The 27394-nt window shown below is 42.2% G+C and overlaps 1 protein-coding gene across 2 annotated transcripts in view; it reads left to right on the top strand.

Moving 5' to 3' along the window:
• TAOK1 (TAO kinase 1) overlaps positions 1–27061 on the top strand; it is a 117407-nt gene extending 90346 nt beyond the window's left edge. Inside the window, exons 11-21 of one of the 2 annotated variants that reach the window (XM_077294302.1) lie at positions 3604–3685; positions 4723–4890; positions 5425–5628; positions 10931–11065; positions 14300–14536; positions 17541–17669; positions 19443–19646; positions 19876–20115; positions 20512–20724; positions 23644–23826; positions 25544–27061. In XM_077294302.1, coding sequence (XP_077150417.1) covers positions 3604–3685; positions 4723–4890; positions 5425–5628; positions 10931–11065; positions 14300–14536; positions 17541–17669; positions 19443–19646; positions 19876–20115; positions 20512–20724; positions 23644–23826; positions 25544–26002 — 2254 coding nt within the window. In that variant the 3' untranslated portion in view covers positions 26003–27061. The remainder of the gene's footprint in view (positions 1–3603; positions 3686–4722; positions 4891–5424; positions 5629–10930; positions 11066–14299; positions 14537–17540; positions 17670–19442; positions 19647–19875; positions 20116–20511; positions 20725–23643; positions 23827–25543) is intronic. The other variant, XM_077294303.1, reaches the window with a different exon arrangement.
• The last annotated feature ends 333 nt before the right edge of the window (positions 27062–27394 follow it).

The following is a 27394-nucleotide window of genomic DNA, read 5'->3' as shown; positions in this document are numbered from 1 at the left end:
TAGCCTCCATGGTGGCGCTCATATAAATCTGATCATATGACGGGGGTCAACGGTGCGCGCATTTCTGTCCTGAAGCCCATGTTAAATGCTCCTGTCAGGGTTTGACAGCAGCAATTAACTAGTTAATAGGCGCGAGCGGATCGTGATTCCGCCCGCGCCTATTGTGGGCACATGTCATCTGTTCAAAACAGCTGACATGTCCCGGCTTTGATGCGGGCTCACCGCTGGAGCCCGCATCAAAGCGGGGGTTCTGCCATTGGACGTACTATTCCGTCCGATGGCAGAAAGGGGTTAATTATGGAAAGCGACAGCTAATAGATGGCTATTCGCATCTCAGCTAGACATGACTGAGATGAGATTACCTATTTGTAAATCTGCAGCAAAAAAATGTGCACCTCCCAGTGGTCTTGGCTGTGACTGATCACATTGGCAGGTCATTAAACATAGGAAACCTTCTTTAAATGTTTTACTAGCACTCTGCAAATACAGCCGTGTAAATCCCAAGTCCTCGGCTATAAGCTGCCCAGTTCATTCCTGGAATCTGTCAGGAACCAATATTAGGCTGAACATATGATACCTTCTAGGCAACCTCAGTGTAAGAACATGTGTGGCATTTTATTTTTCTTGGTCCTCACAGTGGCCACCACCTAGTAACTAATGCTCAGTAAAAGTCTCCACTGAACTATATGATGCATGTGCTGCCAGCAGACTATCCTTTTCCTGGAACTGTCATGATGTCAGAAGAATGTCATCTTAAAATTGTGTTTTGTATACAGTTCTGTGCAAAAGCTTTAGGCAGGTGTGGGGAAATAATGCTACCAAGTAAGAATACGGTGTTAAGTTTATCAATTAAAGTGAATATACAATAGAGAAATCTAAATCCAATCAGTATTTGATGTGACCACCCTCTGTTTTCAAAAGTACATTTTGCACGCAGTTTTTGTAGGATCTCGCCAAGGGGGATGTTCTAAACATCTTGGAGAACTGACCATCAATAATCTGTGGTTTTGTAGGCTTGCTCAAATCCTTCTGTCACTTCATGTAATCCCAGACAGATTTGATGATCAAATCAGGCTCTGTGGGCACCATATCCTCACTTTAAGGACTCCTAGTTCTTCTTTATGCTGAAGATGGTTAATGACCTTGGCTGTATGTTTGTAGTCGTTCTCCTATGATTCTATGATTCCTGCCGCAGAATAAATTTGAAGCCAGTTAGATTCCTGATGGACTTTCATGATGGTTAAGTATCTGCCTGTGTTTCTCTGCATTGTGAACACCATTGATCTCCAACTCTATTTGTTGAAATGCAGCCCCCCGCTTGCAAGGCACCACCACCATGCTTCACCGCTGCAGACACTCATTATTGTACTGCTCTTCAGACTTTTGGTGAACAAACTGTCTTCTTTTACAGCCAAATATTTTGCCTCAGTGCAGAGAACTAGCTGACGTTTTTCTGTACCCCAGTTCTTATGTTTCCATGCACAGTTGAGTCACTTGATCTTGTTTTCTTGTTTTCATGTCAGTGGTATGATTTTTGTCTGCAATTTTTCCATGAAGGCCCTCTAGCCAGACTTTTCAGAAAAGTAGCTGGGTCCCCCTGGATGCTCCCAGTTCTGAGCTGACGACCGTGCTTGACATCTTCTCATTTTCGAGGGAAGTAAACCTCACATGTCTCATCTGCTACAGCAACCTTCCCTATCTCTACTATCCTAAGCATAACCTTTTTTGCTTTTTCAAAAGAGCTTCCACATCACACCATGAAGCCCCAGTCTGGTTTGAAATCTTTCTCTGGGCGAGACCTTGCTGATTCAGTAGAACTATCCTGTTTCTTGTTGCTTTGCTTATCAGCCAATGGTTTAGGACCTGTGACCTAAACCGAAATCAAAATCCTGGAAGTAATGACACCTCTCGTGTCTCCCCTTTTCCTCATAGGTTGTAAGCTTGTGAGCAGGGCCCTGATTCCTCCTGGTATCTATTTTGAACTGTGATTTCTGTTATGCTGTAATGTCTATTGTCTGTACAAGTCCCCTCTATAAGTTGTAAAGCGCTGCGGAATATGTTGGCGCTATATAAATAAAAATTATTATTATTATTATTATGGTCCCCATAGAGCCCTGATCTCAACCTCATGCAGTCTGTCTGGGATTATATGAAACAACAGAAGGGTTTGCATAACTATACCTTTACAGATAATCTGTGGTTGTATATCAAAAATGTTTGGAGCCCACCTGCCTGCTGAGTTCCTTAAAAAAAAAAAAAAAAAATTAGGCTACATCTCACACCCCTGTGTGAGTATTACCATCTAAGGGTATGTGCACATGTTGCGGATTTGGCTGTGGAATTTTCTGTGCGTTTTTTTTTTTTTTGAGGATTTTGTTAATTTCTGTTGCGGATTTCATGCGTTTTACCCCTGCGGAATTTCTATTATGGAATGGGTGCAGAAACGCAGCAGATCTGCACAAAGAATTGACATGGTCCTTTTTTTAATCTGCTGCGGATTCTGTGCGGAATTTTCCGCACCATTAGCACAGCATTTTTTTGCCATTGATTTACATTGTACTGTAAATCACTTGCGGATCTGCAGTGTTTCTGCACGGAAAAAAACGCTGCGGATCTGCAGGAAATCTGCAACGTGTGCACATAGCCTAAGAGAAACGGACCAATTTTTTTTTTCCGTTCTCATGCGTCATCCTAGTTGCTTCTGTTTTTTTTTTCTTATCCCCTTTTTTTTTTTTTACTGAGGCAGATGCTGTCTGAAGTTTTTTTTTTTTTTTTTTTTTTGTTCCATTGACTCTCAACAATGTATCAGGTAAAATAGGATAAATCGCTGAAATACAATGTATGTTTTTTAGTTTCATCGTTGTCTCACAGATCCCCATAGATTTTAAGGTCAACTTTGGATTGGCAAAACCTGATCAGCATACATGTTCGGAGCCTTCTGGACCGGAGACACTGACCCATTTTTAAAACTGAAGTGTGTATAACCCTGTGAGACTTTATGGGTCAGGTTGCTGTATGAGAAAAGAACGGACAGCGCTAGGACGTGTCACATGGATGTGTGAATGTAGCCTAAGTGTACCTAAAAATTCAAGATGTTTTAAAGGCAAAGGGTGGTCATACCTGTATTGATTTTGAGATATAGATTTTGAATACATGGTGACACCAGTACAAGTAAATGTAGCACTTCTTATTGCTACACTTTATGAAATGGTTATGTTTTGTTATCTGATGTATTAGTCTCAGGTCTCCACTCCATACTGTCTGATCTAGCTCCTTTTGCTCTATAGTTCCTATAATTTCACATAATGTGTGATATACAGTGTAGTGTGATATACAGTGTAGTGTGATATACAGTGTAGTGTGATATACAGTGTAGTGTGATATACAGTGTAGTGTGATATACAGTGTAGTGTGATATACAGTGTAGTGTGATATACAGTGTAGTGCACACGTGGCAATCTCTTTTCTACACCCTGGTGTACGGAAGACTTTTCCTTTCACATGCAGAGGTTACATTACTTGTAAACAACACTTTTGATTGTTAAATCTAATACACGTTAGAAACCACCTCTGTGACGACCTGTTTCCTTATTCCTTCCGCAGGTCTGACTACTTTCGAAACTTTGTAGATTCATGTCTCCAGAAAATCCCTCAAGATCGACCAACGTCGGATGAACTGCTTAAGGTATGTACTTATTTTTCTTCTAGTTTAAACAGAATCCCAGCAATCGCCACACACAATCCAATTGATTTCAAAATGCCTGAACATTTGTTCTTGCAAGAAAACTCCCGTCAGAAGTACAACAAGCATGCTCGGACAAACTGTGTGTGCATGTGTACAATGGAGTTCATGAGGACTATTGCTTGGCTGACAGCTATAGAAATATACTGTATGACCACCTTAAAGGGAGTCTGTCACCCCCAAAATCGTATATGAGGTGCGGCTATCGGCATCAGGGGCTTATCTACAGCATTCTGTAATGCTGTAGATAAACCCAGATGTAACCTGAAAGATGAGAAATAAAGGTTATATTATACTCACCCAGGGGCGGTCCCGGTGTGGTCCCGGTCCGATGGGCCTCGCGGTCCAGTCCAGCACCTCCTATCTTCATATGATGACGTCCTCTTTTTTTGCTTCCTGCCGCGGCTCCTGCACAGGCGTACCTTGTCTACCCTGTTGAGGGCAGAGCAAAGTATTGCAGTGCAGAGACGCCAGGAGAAGTCAGAGAGGCCCAGCGCCTGCGCACTGCAGTACTTTTCTCTGCCCTCAACAGGGCAGACAAAGTACGCCTGCGCTTGGAGCCGCGGCAAGAAGACAAGAAGAGGACGTCATCCTATGAAGATGGGAGGTGCTGGACCGGATCGCGAAGCCCATTGGACCCGGACTGCAGTGGGACCGCCCTGAGTATAATATAACCTTTATTTCTCATCTTTAAGGTTACATCGGGGGCTTATCTACAGCATTCCAGAATACGATTTTGGGGGGTGACAGGTTCCCTTTAAGGCCCACAGAATGACTGTAATTTGACTGAGTCACCCTCACTTTTGTTTTTGGTAGTGTTTGAAAGAACCGAGACCCCTGGGTGATTTAGTAGTGTAAAAGACTTAACACATTTGACGTGCAATCGGTTTTGATCTAGTTTACTTTTAGTTTATTGTTGCATAAACTTTCCATTTTGAGGTCATTACTTGATGGATTTAATATGCTTTATAATATTGCAGCACATGTTTGTCTTGCGTGAGCGACCAGAAACAGTGTTAATTGACCTGATCCAGAGGACAAAGGATGCAGTCAGAGAGCTGGATAACCTACAGTACCGTAAAATGAAGAAGCTGCTTTTCCAGGAGGCCCATAATGGCCCTGCTGTGGAAACTCAAGAAGAGGAGGAGGTATGATCCACAATGCCGTTGCCTAATATGTAAAAAGGTTATATATTCTGTTATCCTCCACAATCAGTTGCTATCACAGGCAGCCAGTCATTCCTTCTAATGTGGGTGCTGTAGCAGAACTGACGTCCATTGCAATAGATGAGTGATCATGTAACACTTGGTTAGTGGCTGTCCAGAATGACTAAAGCATGAGTATGCCTATAACTTCCATATACACTAATTGGACAGGGGGCGCCTAAACTACGAACGTCCTCCTTAAGCCCCTTTGTTTGTATATCTAATAGAATCCGATAGAAATTATTTTCCACCTCATTTTATAGTCCATTTACTTTATGAAGAGATGCATTGTGCTAGTAAAATTGGGGGTTTTACCCCCACACCTCCCTTACACCCAATGAAAACCTAAATACTAGTTTGTGTGGTAAGAGACTGTTACAGTATATATCTATTTTGCAAATCCTTAATATTTTATATGGAGAACGATTTGTTTGGACTAAAATTTTATATCAGTAATTCTCTCTTTTTTTATTTTAGGAGCAAGAGCACGGAGTTGGCCGAACAGGAACTGTAAACAGCATCGGCAGTAACCAGTCTATCCCAAGCATGTCTATTAGTGCCAGTAGCCAAAGTAGTAGTGTGAATAGTCTTCCAGATGCCTCAGATGACAAGAGTGAATTGGACATGATGGAAGGAGATCACACCGTAATGTCAAACAGCTCGGTCATTCATTTAAAACCAGTAAGTTGTTTTTTTGTTTTGTTTTGTTTTTTTAATTTTATTTTATACAAATATATATGGTTTTTTAATCATTCATTTATTTACTTTAGGGTCAATGTCTTTGTAGAAAACAGACCCATTCTCTTTATTCTTCATGTCGGAAGTTTTTAGATTTGTCTTTTGCTTATTTTCAAATTATATCATTCGAATTACAAAATTTTAGGTTATAACCGAATGAGCCTAGGATGTCTATAAACCTAATTTGAGCCATGAATACCACCCAAAGATAGATAAGGTGCACACAGTCTCTTAAAAAAAAAAAAAAAAAGTCTTTAAACTTTATTGAAAATTTTCAAAATTTTAAATATAAATAAATTCAACAGAAAAATGCAAAGGAGGACCACATGTTGCATTTGCATAGTTATATCTGATCAATATGGAATTATACAAAGTATATAATAAAAATATAGATTTCGTAATAGATACAAACTTAACTTCATTAGCTATCTTATAAATATTTGCATAGTGCACATGTACTACCTAATGCACGCTGATGGTACTGATTACCTTGATTGATAACCCATAAACAACAAGATAACTCACATATTTTTGTAGACTAATGTGGAATGTGGTCCTGGTGCCCCGAAGTACGTTTCACCCTTTGCTTCATCAGGGACCATAACTCTCGTGAGTTATCTTGTTGATTAAGGCAATCAGTACCATCAGCGTGAATAAGGTAGTAGATGGGCACTATGCAAATATTTCTAAGATAGTTAATGAATTTAAGTTTGTATCTATTAAGAAATCTATATTTTTATTATATACTTTGTATAATTCCATATTATAAATAAATATAACTATGCGAATGCAACAAGTGGTCCTCCATTGCATTTCTCTGTTGAACTTATCTGTATTTTAAATTAAGTTTTCAATAAAGTTTAAAGACACCTTTTTTTAACCCCTTTCTGGCATTGGACGTACTATTCATTCCATGTGACCTGGGACTTAATTCCCATAGACGGAATAGTACGTCATGGGCGATCAGCCGCGCTCACGGGGGGAGCGCGGCTGATCGCGGCCGGGTGTCAGCTGATTCTCACAGCTGACACCCGGCATTAAGTGCCAGGAGCAGTCACGGACTGCTCCCAGCACTTAAATCCCCTTAACACTGTGATCAAACATGATCGCAGCGTTCTGGAGCCGGCTGAGGGGCATGATGCGGGGTCCCGATCGCTGCCGTGGAGACCCGATGTCCAGACCTGAGAGACTTCGTGTCATGCGCAGTGATGACCAGGATGTCTTTCAGGTCAGTGTAATAGAAACTGCAGCTCTGACAGCTTCTATAGCATGCAGATCTGATACATATGGGGTATCGGCGTACTCAGGACTAATTGCAGAATAACTTTAGGGGTCCAATTTTTCTTGTTACCCTTGGTAAAATAAAAAAAAAATGGATCTGAAGTAATTTTTTTTGTATAAAAGTTAAATGTTCATTATTATTTTTTTTTTTTTTAAACATTCCAAAAATCCCTGTGAAGCACCAGAAGGGTTAATAAACTTCTTGAATGTGGTTTTGCGCACCTTGAGGGGTGCAGTTTTTATAATGGTGTCACTTTTGGGTATTTTCTATTATATAGACCCCTCAAAGGGATTTCAAATGTGATGTGGTCCCTAAAAAAATAAATAAAAAAAAATGGTGGTGTAAAAATGAGAAATAGCTGGTCAACTTCTAGGCTATGTGCACACGTTGCGGATTTTGCTGCGGGTCCGCAGCAGCTTTCCATGCGTTTACAGTACAATGTCTATGGAAAACGCAATCCGCAGTGCCCATGCTGCGGAAAAAAACACGCGGAACCGCGCGTGTCAATTCTTTGTGCGGATTCCGCAGCGGTTTACACCTGCTCCATAATAGGAATCCGCAGGTGTAAAACCGCAGGTGGAATCCGCATAAAATCCGCAGGTAAAACGCAGTGCCTTTTACCTGCGGATTTCTCAAATCCGCTGCTGAAAAATCCGCAGAGCTCAAAACTACGTGTGCACATGCCCTAAATCCTTGTAACCCCCTAACAAAGAAAAATGTTGGTTCCAAAATTGTGCTAATGTAAAGAAGACATGTGGGAAATGTTATTGAAGTATTTTGTGTGACATATCTCTGTGACTTAAGGGCATGAAAATTAAAAGTTGTAAAATTGCAAAATTTTAAAAATTTTTGCCAAATTTTCTTTATTTTCACAAATAATTGACATATCAAAGAAATTTTACCACTATCATGAAGTACAATATGTCACGAGAAAACAATGTCAGAATCACCGGGATCCATTGAAGCGTTCCAGAGTTATAACCTCACAAAGGGACAGTGGTCAGAATTGTAAAAATTGTCCTGGTCATTAACTTGCAAACCACCCTTGGTGGTAAAGGGGTTAAAAAGACTGTAGGCACCTGTCTTTCTTTGGGTGGTATTCATAGTTCACGTGTGTCTTCAATAATTATCTGCACATGCTCTATATCATACAATGATAGTTGGAAGGGACCTCCTAGGTCATTTGGTCCAACCCCCTGCTCAAATCAGGATTCATTAAACCATCTCAGACAGATGTCTGTCCAGACTCTGTTTGAACACTTCCATTGAAGGAGAACTCACCACCTCTCGTGGCAGCTTGTTCCATTCATTGATCACCCTAAAGGTAAGTTCACACAGGGCGTTTTGCTGCTTTTTTTTCTGCAGTAAAACCTGATCATCTTTGCAGGAAAGAAGCTGCATCAAAAACGGAGGTTTAGGTGCGTTTTTTTTTCTGTGTCCATGCTAATGTCCTTGAATTTTCGTCAGCAAAAACGCAGCAAATAATGATACCTGCATTTTTGCTGCGTTTTTTCAACACCCATTCAAGTCAGTGGGTGAAAAACGCTGAAAGAAGTGACACGCTTTATGTCCAAAAAACGCAGCAAAGCACAAAATACTGATCACACAAAAAACCAATGTGTGTGCATGAGATTTCTGAAATCTCATAGGCTTTGCTGGTGTTGTAAAAGGCAGCTGAAAATTAGCATAAAAAAAGCAGCAAAAACGCCCTGTGTGAACTTACCCTAACTGTCAAAAAGTTTTTTTTTCTAATATCTAATCGGTGTCTCCTCCCATTCAGTTTCATCCCATTGCTTTTAGTAGTGATGAGCGAGTGTACTCGTTGCTCGGGTGACCTCCAAGTATTTGACTGCTCGGAGATTTAGTTCTCATCCCGGCAGCTGAATAGTCAGCTTGATTACATGTGGGGATTCCCTAGCAACCAGGCAACCCCCACATGTACTCAGGCTGGGTACTAGCTGTAAATCATTCAGCTGCCGCGATGAAAACTAAATACTCGGAGGTCACCCGAGCAACGAGTACACTCGCTCAACACTAGCTTCTAGTCTTTCCTTGTGCAAATGAGAATAAAGATGATCCTTCTACAATGTGACAGCCCTTGAGATATTTGTAGACAGCTATTAAGTCTCCTCTCAGTCTTCTTTTTTACAAGCTAAACATTCCCAAAACCTGTAACTGTTCCTCATTGGACATGGTTTGCAGACCGCTTACCGTTCTGGTCGCTCTTCTCTGAGCTTGCTCCAGTTTGTTGATGTGTTTTTTTAAAATCTGGTGCCCAAAACTGGACATAGTATTCCAGATGAGGTCTGACCAAAGAGGAGTAGAGGGCAAAAATGAATTCACGTGATCGAGACTGTATGCTTATGTTAATACATCCCAGAATTGCATTTGCCTTTTTTGCTGCTGCATCACACTGTTGACTCATGTTCAGTTTATGATCTATTAGTATACCCAAGTCTTTTTCACATGTGCTGTTGCTGAGCCCTATTCCTCCCATTCTGTATATGCTTTTTTTCATTGTTATTGCCCAGATGTAGTACTTTGCTTTTTTCCTTGTTAAAAACCATTCTGTTAGTTGCTGCCCACTGCTCCAGTTTATTTATATATTTTTGAATCCTCTCTCTCTTCTCTAGTATTAGCTATCCCTCCTAGCTTTGTGTCATCAGCAAATTTAATCAGTGTACCCCCAATTCCTTCATCTAAATCATTGATAATGATGTTGAACAATATAGGGCCCAGGACAGAATCCTGTGGTACCCCACTTAAGACATTCTTCCAACTGGATGTGCACCCCTTTACGACCACTTTTTGGGTCCGACCACTTTTTGGGTCCGATCACGAAGCCAGTTATGAATGCACCTAACAGTAGCCTTGTCCATTCCATCCTTATTCATTTTTTCAATAAGGATTGTGTGAGATACTTTGTCAAATGCTTTGCTGAAGTCAAGATATACTATATCTACAGCATTTCCCTGATCCAACCAGTCAGTGATATGTTGATAGTATGTTGATATCCCCTATAACAATCTTACCTTTTGTGATCTGATCACTGCCTCCATTCTGCAAACAATAAAGTTTAATCAAACGGTAATTTGGCTGCTCTTTCCCAGCCACTGATTTAGCATTTCCCTGCACCCCTCCCCCTCCCGCTGCTGATTGAGAACACTTACCTGCTCTGTCAATCACCAGTGAGTTAGGTGTGGATATGCAAAATGAGTGCATGGAACCAAGCAACCTAATTAACATATTTGCAGTTTCTTCAGAATGGTCACAGCAATCGGAACACTAGAGATGCGATTATCTTGCGGGTTATATCCCCTACTAGACTGTGAACCGATTCATCAAAGCTTTTATGTCAGAAAGCTGTCGTAAAATGGTTTTGTGCAATGCTGGGTTGCGCAATAATAAAGCGACTTTTTCGTTGTCACTCGAGTTTAAAGCAACTCAGACAAAATGGGCGCAACTGTGAATGGAATTGGGGTGTAACAGCGTCTGTCCGTCAAATTCTTTGTGGTGGCATTTCATACATCTGAAATGCTACTCCAGTCCCTGACAGAGGTGCATGCCACTGAGATGTGCCGAAATCAAGAAGTAGTGTGTGCCTTTTAATAAATTCAGTGCATCGTACTCCAGGAAGCCCTACATTAAGGCTGGTGTTTGCAACATCCATCTTAATGAATCGGCCCCTATGCACTTAGTTTACAGTAATGGTTTTCAGCCCACAAAGTTCTTATCTCGATATTGAGAATGGATCTTCTGAAAATGTCATAACTAATATAATGCAGAAGAAACCACATGATGGCATCTGAAGCTGCACGCTAGGAGTCCATATGAATAAGCAGGGCCCTGCTATCTGCTTCAAGGAGTGCCAAATCACAAGTTGTGTTCCTTTTTAATAATATTGCACTGAGCATGAAGACAGTTCACTTGTGATGGACTTTGTTTCATATTTTTCTTAATCAGGAGGAAGAAATTTACCCGGAAGAATCTGAATCCAGAATGCGGCCATCAGAACCACAGTCTCCGCCCCAGGTTTCACGCCACAAATCTCATTATCGGAACCGAGAGCACTTTGCCACCATACGCACGGCCTCGCTGGTACGTTTTTACTTCTCTGTTATTCTTTTTGTGTGCTTGCTCTGCAACAAAACATTAGCCCGTGATGCTGGACAGCAGTGCACATGATATGCTCTGATAAGTGTTTTTTTCATAAATGAATTGTTAAATTTTTCAAAAATAGTATTACAAAAAAGAAAGTCAAAATCCTTCAGTACATGAACATATGTCATAAGATGGCCAAAATGGATGCAATTTCTAACAATAAATGTTGTCATCAATATTAAGTAGGCACAATGTAATAAGTTTACATTTTCAATATATAACTTTAGACAAAAATAGTGACTCTACAAGACACAGACAGAAAGGGGGAGGGGAATGGAGTAAATCCTGTACTTATTATATGATCCATAGCATCTAATTATTGCTGCCTTTATTACTAGTCTCTCCGAACCCAATGATATGTTTTATAAAGGGTCCAAGTGTTTATCGCGCACCGACTCATGGTCATCACTAGTGATGAGTGAACAGCATTGTTGCTCGAGTCTTCCCGAGCATGCTCAGTGAACTGAGTGTTTTGTAGTGCTCGGACATTTAGTTTTCACCGCCTCACCTGCATGAATTACGGCTGCTGGACAGCCTGAATACATGTGGGAATTCCCTAACAAACAGGCATTCTTCACATGTATTCAGGCTGGCTAGCAGCCGTAAATCATGCAGCTGAGGCGACGAAAACGAAATGTCCGAGCAATAACAAATACTCGGAGATCACCCGAGCAACAATGCTATTCGCTCATCACTAGTGATCACAGAACACCTTCATCTGTCGAATAATAGAACAATATATTTACACTTATTTGCCATAGGAAACCTATGTAGATGAACTTAACCCTTTTGGCAAAGTGCACTGTACAACTATGCACCCATTGAATGACACTGGTATTAAAGAGTCTGCCACCTCCCCTCGTTTACCAACTCAATCAAAAGGTGCCGATAGATTGCCATGGCTACTGGGAGCCCTTATTTCTTCCATGTTAGTACTTCAATGAAGCCCGTTGAGATCATAAGTTTACCAGTACAATGCAATGCTATATTATTGCAGTAAATTCTATAGGCGATTGCAGGGACTAAGTAAAAATGTAAAAAATATTGTAAACAAATAAAATATATATCTATGTCTAAATGACACTTCCTTGAATGTAAATTGCAAAATCTAAGAAATTATTAAAATATTTATCACTGCTTGTCTAATTTTTCCAATTAAATATACTGTATATCCCATGTGGTGAACACCAAAATGGAAATAAAATCATAAGAGCAGAATCAGGGTTTTTTTTATCACATAACCTCCCAAATAGAGAGATTAGAAAGTCATATGGACCCCAAAATCGTAAAAAAAAAAAAAAAAGTGATGGCTCTATGGCGACTGAAGACAAAAGTTTTTCATAGGGAAAAAAAACTATACAAATTTGGGATTACCATTATTAAACTGACCCATATAACAAATTAACCTGGGCATTTTGATCATACTCAAACTCTTAAAATTAAAACCCAAAAAAGAATGTCAACATTGCTGAAAGCCCCATGAATGGTATCAATAAAAACATCAGCTCATTGGTCAAAAACAAGCGCTCACCCTGATTTATTTACAGAAAACTAAACTTATGGGTCTCAAAAAATGGCGACATAGACACATTGTTTTTTTTTTTTTCTTACAAAGTCTGCTGCATAAAATACTTATCAGCAGATATAATGTTAATCTGATGGTATATAGCATTTTAGCTATGTTTGCCTGTGTTTATTAAGGGCAGCTACATAGAAAAAATGAAGTTACGTTCTCCCTGCAGCTGCTCACTTCCAGTCATTGAGGTGGTGCAGGGTGCGTATATATTCCCTATACAGTGAGTCCGATGTCGTCGCTCTCACGACATCCTGCTGAGCACATGGCTAGCCGTCAATAAAGGTGCAGTGGGATGGATGGTGGCACCCTCACTATATAGTCAACTCTGTTGTGGACTGATGCATTTTGTTTCCTAAAACTGTTTTTATAGTAACACTTCAAAACATGGTTAATAGCTACTTACCTGCACATTACCACCTTGTCTGCATATTACCACAATGTCTGCACTTAGGCCGGTTTCACATTTGCGTTTGCATGAGCTGCGGAGGGCTGCGGACTTCCTCCGTGAAGCCCCGCCCACGGCCGCACCTCCGCCTCTAGCTCCGCCTACTTCTGCATGCGGCCGGCATGCTGCCTGCGTACCTATCTTTAGCATTAGGTACGCAGGTCGTGCTGCTGTATGTGGATGCTTCCGCATGCGTCGTTTTGACGATGCAGTGACCAGCGTCGGACTCAGCTTGTAGCAAATTTTTATTTTTTTTCCACATCGTCAAAACGACGCATGCGGAAGCATCCGCATACTGCCGCACGACCTGCGTTCCTAATGTATAGGTAAGATAGGTACGCCGGCCGCATGCAGAAGTAGGTGGAGCTAGAGGCGGAGGTGTGGCCGAGGGCGGGGCTTCACGGAGGAAGTCCGCAGCTCATGCAAACGCTAGTGTGAAACTAGCCTTACACACCATTTTTGTAATGGACAGGTTTTTTACCAACTGATAAAAAAGTTGTTTTTTTCAGCACATTATATTGTAAAGTAAATGGACAAAAAACAAGACCTCTCACGGCTAAATCGATGGAAAAATAAAGTTATTGTTCTCAGAAAAAGGGGAGGAAACCACGAAAGCTCAAACAAAAATGACAGGATCATGAAGGGGGTTAAGGGATACTCCTCGTAAAGGGGTGGCATAACCTAATGTTATCACTGTATGAGGTGTAGGAGCCCAAGTGATCCTGAGGATGAAGAGGACTAAATCAGTACTGCGTCCACCACCTGCTTTGCAGAAAACTGCAGCATAATCCTATTTAAGTGAATGGGGTCTTGGTGCAGTTCTCCAGTCTCCTCTGTGGGGAAAACCTAAAAGGGAGCAAGGTACTAAATTTAATTCTCCATTTGGAGGAAGTCCCTGTGGTCTCCTCTATGATCATAAGAAGATGGCAGATCTCAGTGATCTGCCGTGGTTATGTGAGAGATGCCAATACATGTTTTAAGCAATATTTATTTAAAAAAAACATCTAAACAGAAGTTGTTCATTGCATTTTAGAGAAATCCTCTTTGTGGTCCGTAAGCAGTGAACCATTCATACATTAAATAATCGGACTGAATATGGCTAAATCCGGTTTTCTGAAAAATGTGTGAAGTTCACGTATCCTCTTTACAGGTGACGAGGCAAATCCAGGAACATGAGCAAGACTCGGAGCTGCGGGAACAGATGTCTGGCTACAAGCGCATGAGGCGGCAACATCAAAAGCAACTGATGGCACTAGAGAACAAGCTGAAGGCGGAGATGGATGAGCACCGGCTCAGGCTAGACAAAGATCTAGAGACTCAGCGCAACACCTTTGCTGCAGAAATGGAAAAACTTGTAAAGAAACACCAGGCAGCCATGGATAAAGAGGTGAGGCTACCATTACATTAGTATTACCTCGTTTTATAGACCATACGCCAGTTGCTAAAACCAAGTGGCGGACACTTTTTCCATCTCTATCGCCACTCTGTTTTAGCAACCATCTCAGGTCACATCAGTTGGACCTTTCTCAGTATGGCGCAAATGGCCATGATTATATAATTCTAGATGGAAGTGTGAAAGAGGCCTTACTGCCCTCCGTCTTTTCAGATCCGTTGCAATGCGTCGTTTTTGGAAAAAAACGGATCCTGCAAATGTGCCCGCAGGATCCGTTTTTTCCCCATAGACTTGTATTAGCGATGGATCGCCACACGTCGCATCCGTCTCGCGACAGATCCGTCGTGTTTTGGCGGACCGTCGTCTGGAAAAAACGTTCAATGTAATGTTTTTTTTGTCTGCGTTGGGATAACGTGTCGCGACGGATCCTGCGGCATACGTCGTTGACTAGAATAAACACCTATGGACGCAGGATCCGTCGTGACACGTCTTATGATGGAATCCAGTGCTGGAATCCATTTTTTTTTTACACTGAGCATGCTCAGAATCAGGAATTTGTAGCCAATTGGCCAGACAGGCCCCAAATCTATATAAACCTGGCCTGGGGCGTCACCCCCAAATGTGCCAGCAAGACTCCTGCCAGCCTGAAGACAGCCAGCCAGTCAATATATTGGTTTCCCTATTTTCCAGTAGCCAATCACATTTGGGAGACTCCCATTTTTAGGCATGGAAAATGGATCCGTCAAAAAAACGGATGGTAAAAATGGACAAAACGGATGCAACGGATCCAGTTTTTCGACGGAACCGTCTAGCGGATCCGTCGAAATGCTGGATGCGTTGCATCCGTTTTTCACTATTTTTGACGCATCCGTCGATAATGTCGCGCCGACGCATTGTGACGGATTAAAACAACCGGAAGTGTGAAAGTAGCCTAATGTCGCGATGGGGGCAGGCTTTGCAGCGTTGAGAATCTCCCCCCATGTGCTCACCCACCTGTCCACTCTTTCCCCATGTGCTGACTTCTCCCATCTGTGCTCTCTTCTTTGACCTGTCTACCCCATGTGCTATCCCTCCGTCTCTCCTTCCTGTGCTGTGTTCTACCCTCAAAGACGATACTGACATTACAGCAGGAGATCACAGAGGATTTATTTTGTGAGGTAAAATATTTTTTAAAAAGTCAGTGAAATATTTTACCCCACAAAATGAATCCGCTGTGATCCCCTGCTGTAATGTCAGTATTGTCTTTTGCTTCCTTCCCTGCCCAGGAGATGTGGTATGCTCCGTACACGGTCAGACTCAGTCGGTTTTTAAAATGAACTTTCGTTCGTGGGAAAACCCCTTTAATGTGACCGGCTTCCTTTGCCTGTAGACAGGTCGCGCATCTGCCACCGGGATCAGCCAAATGATTCACTCCACCTGTGAGTAACTCGCGCAGGCGCAGTAAATCAGACCGCCGCCATCTTTGTGCAGACAGATGGCATCGGTCACATTAAAACTGCGCATGCGCTCCCCCTGTACAAAGATGGAGGCAGTCAGAAAATCATTAGGCTGATCCCGGCGGCGTGTTCGTGACGGTTTTCCGCTGGTGGTACCGTGCAAGAGGCTGTGAGAGGTGCGTACGGCATATATTGTGTGTGTGGTGCGACGGTGTTCCACTGGTGGTACCGCGCAATAGGTTGGTACCAGGAGCAGTTTCCATATTGAGACACCCATCACTTGGGTGTCCCAATATGGCTGTCGGTGAACTTCCTCCGCTTGGAATTCTGGGATATGGTGACATCTTTGCAGAACAGGAAATGAAAACATTACAAGGCAATTATATGAATAATTGGAAACCTGACCATGACAAGGATTATATATATATATATATATATATATATATATATATATATATATATATATATATATATATATATATATATATATATATATATATATATATATATATATATATATATATATATATACATACACACACACACACTCACCGGCCACTTTATTAGGTACACCATGCTAGTAACGGGTTGGACCCCCTTTTGCCTTCAGAACTGCCTCAATTCTTCGTGGCATAGATTCAACAAGGTGCTGGAAGCATTCCTCAGAGATTTTGGTCCATATTGACATGATGGCATCACACAGTTGCCGCAGATTTGTCGGCTGCACATCCCAAAGATGCTCCATACAAGGCAGGATGGATCCATGCTTTCATGTTGTTTACGCCAAATTCTGACCCTACCATCCGAATGTCGCAGCAGAAATCGAGACTCATCAGACCAAGCAACGTTTTTCCAATCTTCTACTGTCCAATTTCGATGAGCTTGTACAAATTGTAGCCTCAGTTTCCTGTTCTTAGCTGAAAGGAGTGGTACCCGGTGTGGTCTTCTGCTGCTGTAGCCCATCTGCCTCAAAGTTCGACGCACTGTGCGTTCAGAGATGCTCTTAGGCCTACCTTGGTTGTAACGGGTGGCGATTTGAGTCACTGTTGCCTTTCTATCAGCTCGAACCAGTCTGCCCATTCTCCTCTGACCTCTGGCATCAACAAGGCATTTCCGCCCACAGAACTGCCGCTCACTGGATTTTTTTTCTTTTTCGGACCATTCTCTGTAAACCCTAGAGATGGTTGTGCGTGAAAATCCCAGTAGATCAGCAGTTTCTGAAATACTCAGACCAGCCCTTCTGGCACCAACAACCATGCCACGTTCAAAGGCACTCAAATCACCTTTCTTCCCCATACTGATACTCGGTTTGAACTGCAGGAGATTGTCTTGACCATGTCTACATGCCTAAATGCACTGAGTTGCCGCCATGTGATTGGCTGATTAGAAATTAAGTGTTAACAAGAAGTTGGACAGGTGTACCTAATAAAGTGGCCGGTGAGTGTGTATATGTATATATATATATATATATATAAACTTTTTTTTTTTTTTTTTTTCTCCATGAATGTATAAAATGACAGTGGATAGGTGATTACCAATGAAATTGAACTTTCTTTCAACAGTTGAAGCTGATGGCCAATGAAGAGAAGAAATTTCAGCAGCACATTCAGGCACAACAAAAGAAAGAACTGAACAGCTTCTTGGAGTCACAAAAGAGGGAGTACAAATTAAGAAAGGAACAACTGAAAGAGGTACATCATGTACAACCTATAGTAAATGATGTCGGTCACCAGAGGCCAGCTTCACACTTTAGTGACTTGAATGGGATTGGCTCATGGAGACTTTTAGAAGGAGGTATCAGGATTTGAACCTCGGCCTGATACGCCTGGCTATCCGAACCATAGCCATCAATATCAAAGTCCCAGAAAACACTTGTAGTTTTTCGGATGAATTTAAATCTAGTTTAAATATTCAGCCGATCTGTTTTTTGTTTTTTCTTTATAAAATTTTTTTTTTTAAATAAATGGTTGAGCAGAGGTCGGTCTTGTTATGGCCAGATAAATATATTACATTTCAAGCCAGAAAGTGGCACGAAGTTGCAAAGACACACCTGTTCATAGGTTAAAGGGAACCTGTCCCTCTAATCATGCTGTTCTAGTACAATTGCAGCATAGGGAGAGACCTGTCAATCAACTGGAACAGAGCGTTGAGAAGCCAGTCGGGGCTGGCTCTTCAAACTATTAGGGTACCGTCACACAGTGCAATTTTGATCGCTACGACGGCACGATCCGTGACGTCGCAGCGTCGTATGATTATCGCTCCAGCGTCGTAGACTGCGGTCACACGTTGCAATCACGGCGCTGGAGCGATGCCAAAGTCCCCGGGTAACCAGGGTAAACATCGGGTAACTAAGCGCAGGGCCGCGCTTAGTAACCCGATGTTTACCGTGGTTACCAGCGTAAAAGTAAAAAAAAAAAAACCGTACATGCTCACCATCTGATGTCCGTCCGGTCCCTTGCCGTCCGCTTCCTGCTCTGACAGATCCGGCCGTACAGTGAGAGCAGAGTGCAGCGGTGACGTCACCGCTGTGATCTGTTCTCACTTTCCGGCCGGCAGACAGTCAGAGCAGGAAGCGGACAGCAAGGGACCGGACGGACATCAGATGGTGAGCATGTACGGTTTGTTTTTTTTTTACTTTTACGCTGGTAACCACGGTAAACATCGGGTTACTAAGCGCGGCCCTGCGCTTAGTTACCCGATGTTTACCCTGGTTACCAGCGAACGCATCGCTGGATCGCTGTCACACACAACGATCCAGCGATGTCAGCGGGTGATCAAGCGACGAAAGAAAGTTCCAAACGATCTGCTACGACGTACGATTCTCAGCAGGATCCCTGATCGCTGCTGCGTGTCAGACACTGCGATATCGTAACGATATCGCTAGAACGTCACGAATCGTACCGTCGTAGCGATCAAAATTGCACTGTGTGACGGTACCCTTAGTGTTGATTGATAAGGTGTTATCTGAGCATGCCCGTGTGCTAAGAGTGTCTTCAGCGTGCTCGAAAAATGTGTTTGCTTCCCCGTGACTGCATGTCTTGCCGCTGTTAGACCGCTACAACACAGGCAATCCCTGCATGTTTTGCGGCTTTCCAACAGCCACGAGATATGCAGCCTCAGGCACTCGAACATATTTGAGTGCACCGAAGACATTCGATTGGCACCCAAGCAATCTGCGTTAACACCTTATCCAAGCACATTTGCTCATCACTACAAACTGTATCTCTGAAATGCTGGAACACTTGCCATTTTCTTACTTTAAATGCAATGTCTGGCCATTACTAGTCTGACCTTTTTTTCAATGGATATCAGATTAAAAGTTCAGAAACTTTAGTACAAGCATGTCATGTGCTAAAATTAGATGTTTTATCACCAAAGGAGCAAACGGATTGATAAATGCCTCCCCTCCACAATTTTTGTATTCAATATTAATAAAGTCTTGTTTGTGCGTTTTTCTTCCAAAGGAGTTAAGTGAAAACCAGAGTACTCCGAAGAAAGAGAAACAAGAGTGGCTGTCAAAGCAAAAGGAGAATTTCCAGCATTACCAGGCTGAAGAAGAAGCCAATCTCCTGCGCCGTCAAAGGCAATACCTAGAGCTGGAGTGCCGCCGTTTCAAGAGGCGGATGTTACTTAGTAGACATAACCTTGAGCAGGATTTGGTCAGAGAGGTATGATGGCGGCTCTATTGCATATTGTTACACTTCTTACACTAGCTAGGAGCTAGTGATGTATGTTTTACCCTCTAACAATTTTTCAAATTGTATTGTACACAAGCTGTACTTTTACTAATATCTTGATTTGACAAATTTCGAACAGTTTGCAGAGATTTTTGGTACAACTAAAGTTGTTTTTTAAATTTTTCTTTATGGAAACCTTTTTTTTGTTTTTCCCAACCAGGAGCTAAATAAGAGGCAGACACAAAAGGATCTTGAGCACGCCATGCTTCTAAGACAGCATGAGTCAATGCAAGAATTAGAGTTTCGCCATCTAAACACTATACAAAGGATGAGATGTGAGCTCATAAAGCTGCAACACCAGACCGAACTCACGAATCAGCTAGAGTACAATAAACGAAGAGAGCGGGAGTTAAGACGCAAACATGTCATGGAGGTCCGGCAACAACCCAAGAGCCTCAAGGTAATGACTATTTCTGTATTCAGTAACAATGGCGTGATACCAAGGAAATACTAATAAAGCCACACAATTTCTTTCTTTAATAAAGGGTCCAGCTGTATTCTTTATAACCGCCTGGACACTTCCTCATTAAATTGCAGCTAGGGCTTATTTTTGGAGTAGGGCTTTCTGCTAGTGCTTATTTTCAGGGAAACTGTAGTAGTTTATCAGATAGTATAACCCATAACCTACAAATGTATACACTGCTGTGAGTTGGAATTATCCTCATAGCATTACATCCAGGAATCAGATATTCATACAGTAAACTAGTAGTGATAGTGACTTCATGTAATAATTTCATGATTACATCTAAGGTGTCTTTGATGTGTTTTTTGTTTCTTTCTCTAATTTCCTGATCAGTCTAAAGAGCTCCAGATCAAGAAGCAGTTCCAGGACACGTGCAAGATTCAGACGCGGCAGTATAAAGCTTTGCGGAATCACCTTTTGGAGACCACACCAAAGAATGAACACAAAGCCGTTCTCAAGCGACTGAAAGAAGAGCAAACCCGTAAACTGGCAATACTAGCTGAGCAGTACGACCATAGCATTAATGAGATGTTATCTACACAAGCAGTAAGTGTAGGAGTCAAGTCATTGGAAATGTATTTGGTACAGTCAGAGACGAAGGATATGTGTAGACAAGACTTATCTGCTGCAGAATTTCCACAGTGGAAAATACTCGGCAGCTAAAATCCACAGACAATGCTATATTATTGCAGATTTGAGCCGACATGCTGTATAACATCTTTTCCACAATGCTGGTATTGTGATAACAAGTGAATTGTTTGCAAGTCACGGAAAAGGATGTTGAATTCAAAGAACTAGAACAGAAAAAAGGCAATAATTACCAATACCTGGTATCAATTGTAGCAAAAAAAAGGGAAAATCCAGCTTCCAAAAAAATTCCAAATTTATTGTGAATAAAACATGAAGTCCAGTAGGCTTCATGTTTTATTCACAATAAATTTGGAATTTTTTTGGAAGCTGGATTTCCCTTTTTTTTTGCTACATTAGTTCCACGTGATGACTACACGATATCCGTGCTTCCCCACAACACATGCCTAACAGGTGAGCTGGTTTTTTTATTTCCGTCTACCTGGTATCAATATCTCTATAATGCAGAATTCAGCAGGCCACCCTTATAGAAGGTGGAGGCAGCACATATGCAAAATACTAATGAACAACCATTCACACCCATGATCCAGCAGGGAGGGTTGCTTATTATCACAAATTATTCGCTTAGAAAATACAGGAGGAGTTTTGCGGTCTACCAACCCTATGTGCACAGCTGACGTTTCTCCTCCTTGTCTGTTCTCAGGTGTGGGGAGCAGGGTGGCTGCCTCTGCTGTTGTAACGCTTTGTGAACTTCTCTATTGCTTCATCATTAGAGGACACAGGAACCCTTTCTGAACTTTTTAATCTTCATGTTAGCGTTATTGGACAAATTGGATCTTTTATGTGACCTTACTCTCTTACCGTATAGATAATACAAGGTGATCCAAGCATGTGTATAGGAGCACATTTTGGTGTTGCTTTTATTCCATTAATATCTGATCTCTTTTGCATTTCTCTAAAGGGTTCTTCTGTCTTCAGGAGCGAACTGCTCCCCATCCTCCCAGCTTCATGTGGGGTTGGGGTGGTAGGTGCATTCCTGATAATTGACGGTTCTGATCAGTGGCTTGGGCGCTCTCCTGGGCCGAGTTGGGTGCTTTTCTGGGCAGCCAGCAGAGGCAGCTTTACCTTTACAGCATCAGAGGGGGGTTCAAGGGCACTGAAACTGTCCAGATCCAGCAAATAACTTGCAAACACTGCACTCTTTGCCTTGGAGACTGGCCACCATTGGTGGACTGCAGAGGTGGCCAGTAAGCTAGGCAGCAGGCAGTAAACTATAACATAAGTCCATCCATTCTTAAGAATGGAGAGGATTTTTAATAACCTCTAAATTGCAAAGCTGCTTGTTTTTACAAGCACTTCACACTTTGTGCCCATTTTTAAGAGGATGAGACAACCCCTGTAAGGACATCGGTAGAATGGATGTTTATAAATACACTAGATGGTGGCCCGATTCTAACGCATCGGGTATTCTAGAATATGTATGCGCAGTACATTGCGCAGCCCACGCAGTACATTGCGCAGCCCACGCAGTACATTGCGCAGCCCACGCAGTACATTGCGCAGCCCACGCAGTACATTGCGCAGCCCACGCAGTACATTGCGCAGCCCACGCAGTACATTGCGCAGCCCACGCAGTACATTGCGCAGCCCACGCAGTACATTGCGCAGCCCACGCAGTACATTGCGCAGCCCACGCAGTACATTGCGCAGCCCACGCAGTACATTGCGCAGCCCAGTGACGCAGTATATAGCACAGCCCATGTAGTATATTGCCCAGCCACGTATATAGCACAGCCCATGTAGTATATTGCCCAGCCCACGCAGTATATAGCAATGTGGGCATCATATCCCTGTTAAAAAAAGAAATAAAATAAAAAATAGTTATATACTCACCTTCCGGAGCCCCCGGATCCAAGCGATGCTCCTCGCCCGCTCAGGTCCCAAGAGTGCATTGCGGTCTCGCGAGATGATGACGTAGCGGTCGCACGAGACCGCTACGTCATCATGTCGCGAGATCGCAGCATGGAGCGTCAGGAGGAGCGGGTAAGGCCTGTTGTCGATCCGGGGGCCGACGGACGGTGAGTATCTAACGATTTTTTATTTTTTAAATTATTTTTAACATTAGATCGTTTTACTATTCATGCCGCATAGGCAGCATGAATAGTAAAAAGTTGGTCACACAGGGTTAATAGCAGCGGAAACGGAGTGCATTACACCGCGGCATAACGCGGTCCGTTACCGCTGCCATTAACCCTGTGTGAGGGCACTGACTGCGGGGAGGAAGGAGCGGCCATTTTTCCGCCGGACTGTGCCCGTCGCTGATTGGTCGTGGCAAAACAGCCACGACCAATCAGCGACTTAGATTCCATGACAGACAGAGGCCGCGACCAATGAATATCCTCGACAGACAGAAGGACAGACAGAAAGATGGAAGTGACCCTTAGACAATTATATAGTAGATATTTATTAGCTGTGTCCCTGCATTTTTTTAAATTGTTTGTGCTTGTAGTGGAAATGCAGTTTTCATGTATCTGCGATGGCACGGTGGATTAGCTTGTATTGAGTATAGGCCAAGTTTACCAGTAAAGAAGGAACAAAACATACACTTGTGCTATACCGGACTAATTCTGGGTGTAGCACAGGTATTTCTCTTCCTGTGGTAACTTATCCTGACAGTCCTCTATAGATTTGCAGGTTACTTTGCTCAGTTTGCCTATATTTGACATTGCTATGCCTCTCTGTATAATAGCGATATTCCTACTATATCGTTCTAATTCCTACCACCTGAGTAGCAATACTACAGTTGTAATGACAATGGTTTTCCTTCCTGTGTTGCACAGATATGATGTGAAGTATGTAATTTACCTTTTTTTGCAGCTACGCCTGGATGAGGCTCAGGAAGCAGAGTGCCAGGTTCTGAAGATGCAGCTGCAGCAAGAACTGGAGCTACTAAATGCCTATCAGAGTAAGATTAAGATGCAAGCGGAGGCCCAACATGAGCGAGAGTTACGTGAACTGGAACAAAGGGTTTCCCTCCGTAGAGCCCTTCTCGAGCAGAAAGTAAGTCATTTAAAGATGCTGACCTTTTATAAATGCTTAGCTATACTAAGGCAGTGAGTACATTAGGTTTTGTAGGGCCAAGCTCACAGGTTGCAGATTTAAGAGCATATAATCTGCAGTGTAATACAATACAGCTAAGTAGAAAAGATTCATCAACTCTACTCTTAACATTATGGATATTTATAATCATTACGGATTCTTCTACTCATACACTGCAAAAAAAAATCTGTAACGAATATGCAACTTGTGAACTTGGCCTAAGACCAAAATACTTCCCTCATGTTGGGGTTTCTGTCAGCATTTTGCATCATGCATCCATTACCAAGAAATTGAACATACAGAAAGGAAACCTAATGGAAAGAGTTGTACCTCATCTACCAGTCTTGGTTTACATGCGCTGATCATAATACTGACTAGATTACTGCTGTTATAGTGGGCTCAGCTCTTGCCAACTGTTGACCGGCTTCTGCCATGACAGCGGAAGATCCTGGAACTATTATTCAACAGTTTCTAAGAGATCATGGCAGGCACCCTTATCTTTAATGTGATGTGCCCAGGGCTGGGAGTCGGTAAGCCCAACCTCAGACGCCTCAATTTTACTGACTCCGACTCCCCAGCCCTGGTCACTACTGAGCATGTACATAAAGTGCAGCAAAGATTCATCTCCGCTAAAAGCAGAGATCAGGGACAGGACAGACATTTATAGGACATTTCATAACTTTCCCAAAATCTTATGAAAACATTTACAGCACATCCTGCATTGTACTGCTGTACCCAATTTATTATATTTAGGAATCTGAGTCGGTCCACCAAAATGGACATAGACTCTCCAACTCCCAACTCCACAGCCCTGGATGTGGTACATTGGGGTTTGAGTGAGGTTTTGGAAGCATTTCAGACTGCATTATATGTGCGATCAATAATAGAAAAAAAAACACAATGGAACCCCTTACCACAAGTGTGAATATTGCCATGCAGGGTTTTATAAAACAACATCTCCGTTAACATCACCGCGCACAAAGATTTAAAATGGCATAATCAAGCCTCAATATTTTGGTTTTACTAAATAGGCTGGAGGAGGGAGACTCCTGTTTCAGATTGTTGGCTCAGACTTGCTTTTTGACATGGATGAGTGGGGAAGTGACGGAGCTCCTAAAACACGCAGAAGATTTCTATATATTTTTCTCAGTATTAAGTTACATTCGCATATCAGTGTGTCACGTCCAGTTTCTGTCCATTTTTGTTTCTCAGGCAGCACGCTGACCCATAGAGTTTCATTGAGCTATAAATACATCCGTTTTAAAACCTGATCAATATCTCTTGTCCTTTAGACTCTGAGCATGTCCTATTCTCATCCATTTTGTGGATCAGACTCTTCCATTAAAGTCTACGGGGATCCCTATAAAACGTATGAAATATGGAAGACTTGACTTTGAACTTTTTTTTATCCACTGACTCTTACTAGATCAGTTAAATACAGATGAAACTCAAAAGTACAGACATTCTACCTGCTTGAGTAAAAAAGAAAAAAAAAAATTAAAACTAGGATGATACTTGAGGAAAAAAAATTTGTTACAATTCTTTCCAATGAAAACACATGGATGTGACTGTAGTATTTGCAATATGGCAATATTATTTTTCTGAACAATTGATGTGTATGTGTTGGTTTCTCTTTTAGAAAACTGCATCAAATTAATATTTTATTCTTCTTTTTCAGATTGAAGAGGAAATGCTGGCTCTTCAGAATGAGAGAACAGAGCGAATACGGAGTCTTTTGGAACGCCAAGCTCGGGAAATTGAAGCTTTTGACTCTGAAAGCATGAGGCTAGGGTTTAGTAACATGATACTTTCTAATCTCTCCCCCGAGGCGTTCAGCCACAGCTACCCGGGAGCTTCTGGCTGGTCCCACAATCCCGCTGGAGGCCCTGGACCTCATTGGGGACACCCCATGGGAGGCCCACCACAAGCCTGGGGACACCCAATGCAAGGTGGGCCCCAACCATGGGGCCATCCATCAGGGTCTGTAGGCGTCTCACGTGGCAGTACAATGGGGGTCCGCAACAGCCCCCAGGCTCTGAGGCGGACAGCTTCTGGGGGACGGACAGAGCAGGGAATGAGCAGGAGCACAAGTGTTACTTCACAGATATCCAATGGTTCACACATGTCTTATACATAACTGCAAGAAAAAAAATACTAAACGGCCATTCCTTTTGATCATTCAACACAAACTGCCTACAGATGTCCTCACTGCAGCTTTCTCAATGGTACTGAGCAGCTGCCAAACTAAGGCTTCCTACACATGCTGTATTTTATCCGTTTGTACAGGGTTACTTGTGTGTGTAATCTACAGTATGATTGCATTGGCTGCTGGGGTTTTTTTTTTTTTTTTTATAATCAGGGAATTGTTTGAAGGAAAGGAAAAGCAAAGCATATATGGGTTGTGCTGAATGTGGCCATAGTTTTACCTAGCAGATAGCGTGGAGTCACCTGAGAGCTACATCTGCATTCGGAGCATTCCCCGACTCTCCGTATTCATCACTACACTCCGGCTGGGCTTCTCCCGCTGAAGAGATAAGTGAATCTTCCTCTCTCCAGTGAGCGATCCTATCTTTTTTCTTGACCTAATGTGTCAAAAGATTACAAGGAGTATACTTTTAGGTTTCCTAAACATTTCCTTTTTTTTAATATATAGTGTCAAATTAGTTTTTAACTAGGCCAAAAAATGTTTAATCTGTCGCTGCTTTTAGGATATTTTTAAATCTGTTTTTTACAGCACTAGCTTATTGGTGGCATATCCATTGTTCTGCGGAGACACTGCGCTCTTTACATCATTCACATTCTGCTACTTTGCACTGGTCTCATGTTTGCTGGTACTTTGCGAACCATTTTTTGGTGGCGATGGTCCTTTCATAGGTGTCAAAGTATCATCATAATTGCACGTTTCAGGAAGCATGAGACCCGGTGTAGCAGAACACGTTGCATATCCTGCTGTGGCCACAGTAGTTTTTTTTTTTTTATTATTACCTTATGCCATAGTTATATCAGGCATACTGCTGAGGAGCGACATCCGAGCCGCCATATTAGCAGCTAGCTGCTGGTTATTGGTGCCTCCTGTACAGCTGTATGTGAGCCAAGTGTGCATAGTGTTTTTTTGTTTGTTTATTTTTTTCTTTCTTATATTTTATTCTGTTTAATTTTATCTATTCAGGTGCTATCATTGGTGGCAGTGGTATAGATGTAGTCCTGCTGATCTTTGGGAGTATGTAGCAGTAGCATACGGTGGCCATACACCGTATCTGATGATTTTCTCCTTATGGCAGATGTCGAGAGAAGGATTAAGGCTGCTTTCACACATCAGTTTTTTTGCCATCAGTCACAATCCATCGAATGTTGAAGAAAACGGATCCATCGCAGATTGTGAAAAACTGATGCAACGGATCCGTTTTTTTGCCGGATCCGACTAGCTGATCCAGCTAATTGGATCCTAAAAAAATCGGAGCATGCTCAGTAAAAAAAAAACGGATCCGGCGCCATAGGCTTCCATTCTAGCAAACGATGGACGTCGCCA

Source organism: Ranitomeya variabilis, chromosome 3 (genome assembly GCF_051348905.1).
Source record: "Ranitomeya variabilis isolate aRanVar5 chromosome 3, aRanVar5.hap1, whole genome shotgun sequence".
In the NCBI taxonomy this organism is placed as follows: Eukaryota; Metazoa; Chordata; class Amphibia; order Anura; family Dendrobatidae; genus Ranitomeya; species Ranitomeya variabilis.
Note: the sequence above shows the minus strand (reverse complement) of the source record. Positions and strands in the feature narration are given on the sequence as shown.